The following is a 1,874-nucleotide window of genomic DNA, read 5'->3' as shown; positions in this document are numbered from 1 at the left end:
TCATCCACTGGAGGTCTTGGAACATATCCCCTGCAGAGAAGGGAGGACTACGATAGTTTTCACAATTTTTAAACATCTCATGATGAAATATGTGGATTGTGTCTTTAACTGTTAAAGTAATATATAATTTTTGTAAAAAATTTGAACAATACTTAAGTGAATGAAGTCAAAAGTAAACTATCAACTAGCACTGTACACATTCCTCATTCCTGATTTTATATATTTGTTTAGATTTTAATACAGTGCATGCTGTTTAATTTAAAAGTTCTCAGCTAAGTGTTGAATTTAAAACTAGTTGATAACTAAAACCCTTTAATAGGTAATGAATGCTTTGAAAAGAAGCTAAGTTGGCTGTTTTTATTTCAGTAGAAGGGCTTTCTAAATTAACTAGTTTTTAAACCCTGAACAAGCTTTTCTCTGCATTTGAGATTTAGAAGATAAAGCATTATTAACCTAAACTGAATTTATGAAGAAGTTTGTTTCTCTTTAGTCAGTGGTATCAGTAGTTACTGTTGGGCAAAAGGCATTTTTAAAAAGATGTGCAAATAGCAGTAGGGCACATGTGACTCCTAGAGAGCTGGGGCTTCCATTGTTGCTCTTGCCTCGACAGGAAAGCCAACCTTCATTTCTTTCCTTTCTCGATTCAAAGGAATAAGGCAAGAAGCCTTTTCTGATTCTGCTACTCAGTTTTTAAGGCAAATCCAATTGTGTTTTACAATTTGGGAAGTTTCGGGGGCCCTGCCTTGGGAACATGTTGTACTCCCCCTGAGAATTATTGACTGTATTTTTAATTGTCCACTGGCATTGAGTTTTAGCCCTTCCTCCAGCCTCTTTCATTGCAGTGTAATTTGGCCTCAAGGCCTGAGCCCTGGAGTAACTCAGCTGCATCATATTGGCTGTTGTGTCTTGACAGCCCATGTTTCCCGTTTACTGAACTGGGACGTATTTTCTGGACCTCTCAGGAGTCTGATTAAGTGTTCATGCTGCATTGTATCTCTGTTTTCTATGTTTTTTGTTCACCATAAACAACTGATTTTTGAAATGAAATGTGTTACCTTTAACAAAGAGATAGTATATATTTCTATTGATCTGTTTAGTGGAATTTACGTAAATGTAACTGATTCTAGTCTTTTGGTGGAAACATTCCTTAGTTGTTTCTGTAGATATACCTAATTTGGTATTTCTAATCCAGTTTTTATTAATCCTTCTTTTTTTTTCACTATTGGTCTAGATTGATGAGCAAATTGAAAGCATGTTTAATTCAAAGAAGAGAGTAAAGGATATGGCTGCTCCTGGAACATCAAGTGTCCCTGCTCCAACTGCAGGAAATGCTGAGAAATTAGAAATTGCTAAGAGATTGGCTCTTAGGATCAATGCTCAGAAGAATTTAGGCATTGAATCTCAGGTATTAAGTAATTTATTCCAAGTCTCAGTATGGTTTTTTTTTTTCTTTTTTCTTTTTTGAGACAGATCTCGCTTTGTCACCCAAGCTGGAGTGCAGTGGTATAATCATAGCTCACTGCCGCCCCAAACTCCTGAGCTCAAGCAATCCCCCTGCCTCAGCCTCCTGAGTAGCTGAGACTACAGGTGTTCACCACTGTGCCCGGCTAATTTTTTAAAAAATATTTTGTAGAGGTGAGGTCTCGCTGCATTGCCCAGGCTGGTCTTGAACTTAAGACCTCAAGCAATCCTCCTCCCTTGTGCCTTGGCCTCCCAAAGTATTGAGATTACAGGCATGAGCCACCACACCTGGCCTCAGTCAATACTTTTTATAAGTTCTTTCATTTTAAATACTTTTCAGGTATTACATTGAGCACAAGTGAACAACAAATTGTCTTAGACATTGAGTTTGTGAGAATTTAACATTCTCTGTT

General features: G+C 37.3%; 1 protein-coding gene across 1 annotated transcript in view; it reads left to right on the top strand.

Moving 5' to 3' along the window:
* The window catches only part of DDX46 (DEAD (Asp-Glu-Ala-Asp) box polypeptide 46), a 90,940-nt gene that overhangs the window by 65,002 nt on the left and 24,064 nt on the right, over positions 1-1,874 (top strand). The window contains exon 9 of the mRNA XM_012651303.1: positions 1,232-1,408. Coding sequence (XP_012506757.1) covers positions 1,232-1,408 — 177 coding nt within the window. The remainder of the gene's footprint in view (positions 1-1,231; positions 1,409-1,874) is intronic.

This window comes from Propithecus coquereli, unplaced genomic scaffold, assembly GCF_000956105.1.
Source record: "Propithecus coquereli isolate 6110/MARCELLA unplaced genomic scaffold, Pcoq_1.0 Scaffold353, whole genome shotgun sequence".
NCBI classification, from domain to species: Eukaryota; Metazoa; Chordata; class Mammalia; order Primates; family Indriidae; genus Propithecus; species Propithecus coquereli.
This window is presented reverse-complemented; position numbering and strand designations above follow the sequence as displayed.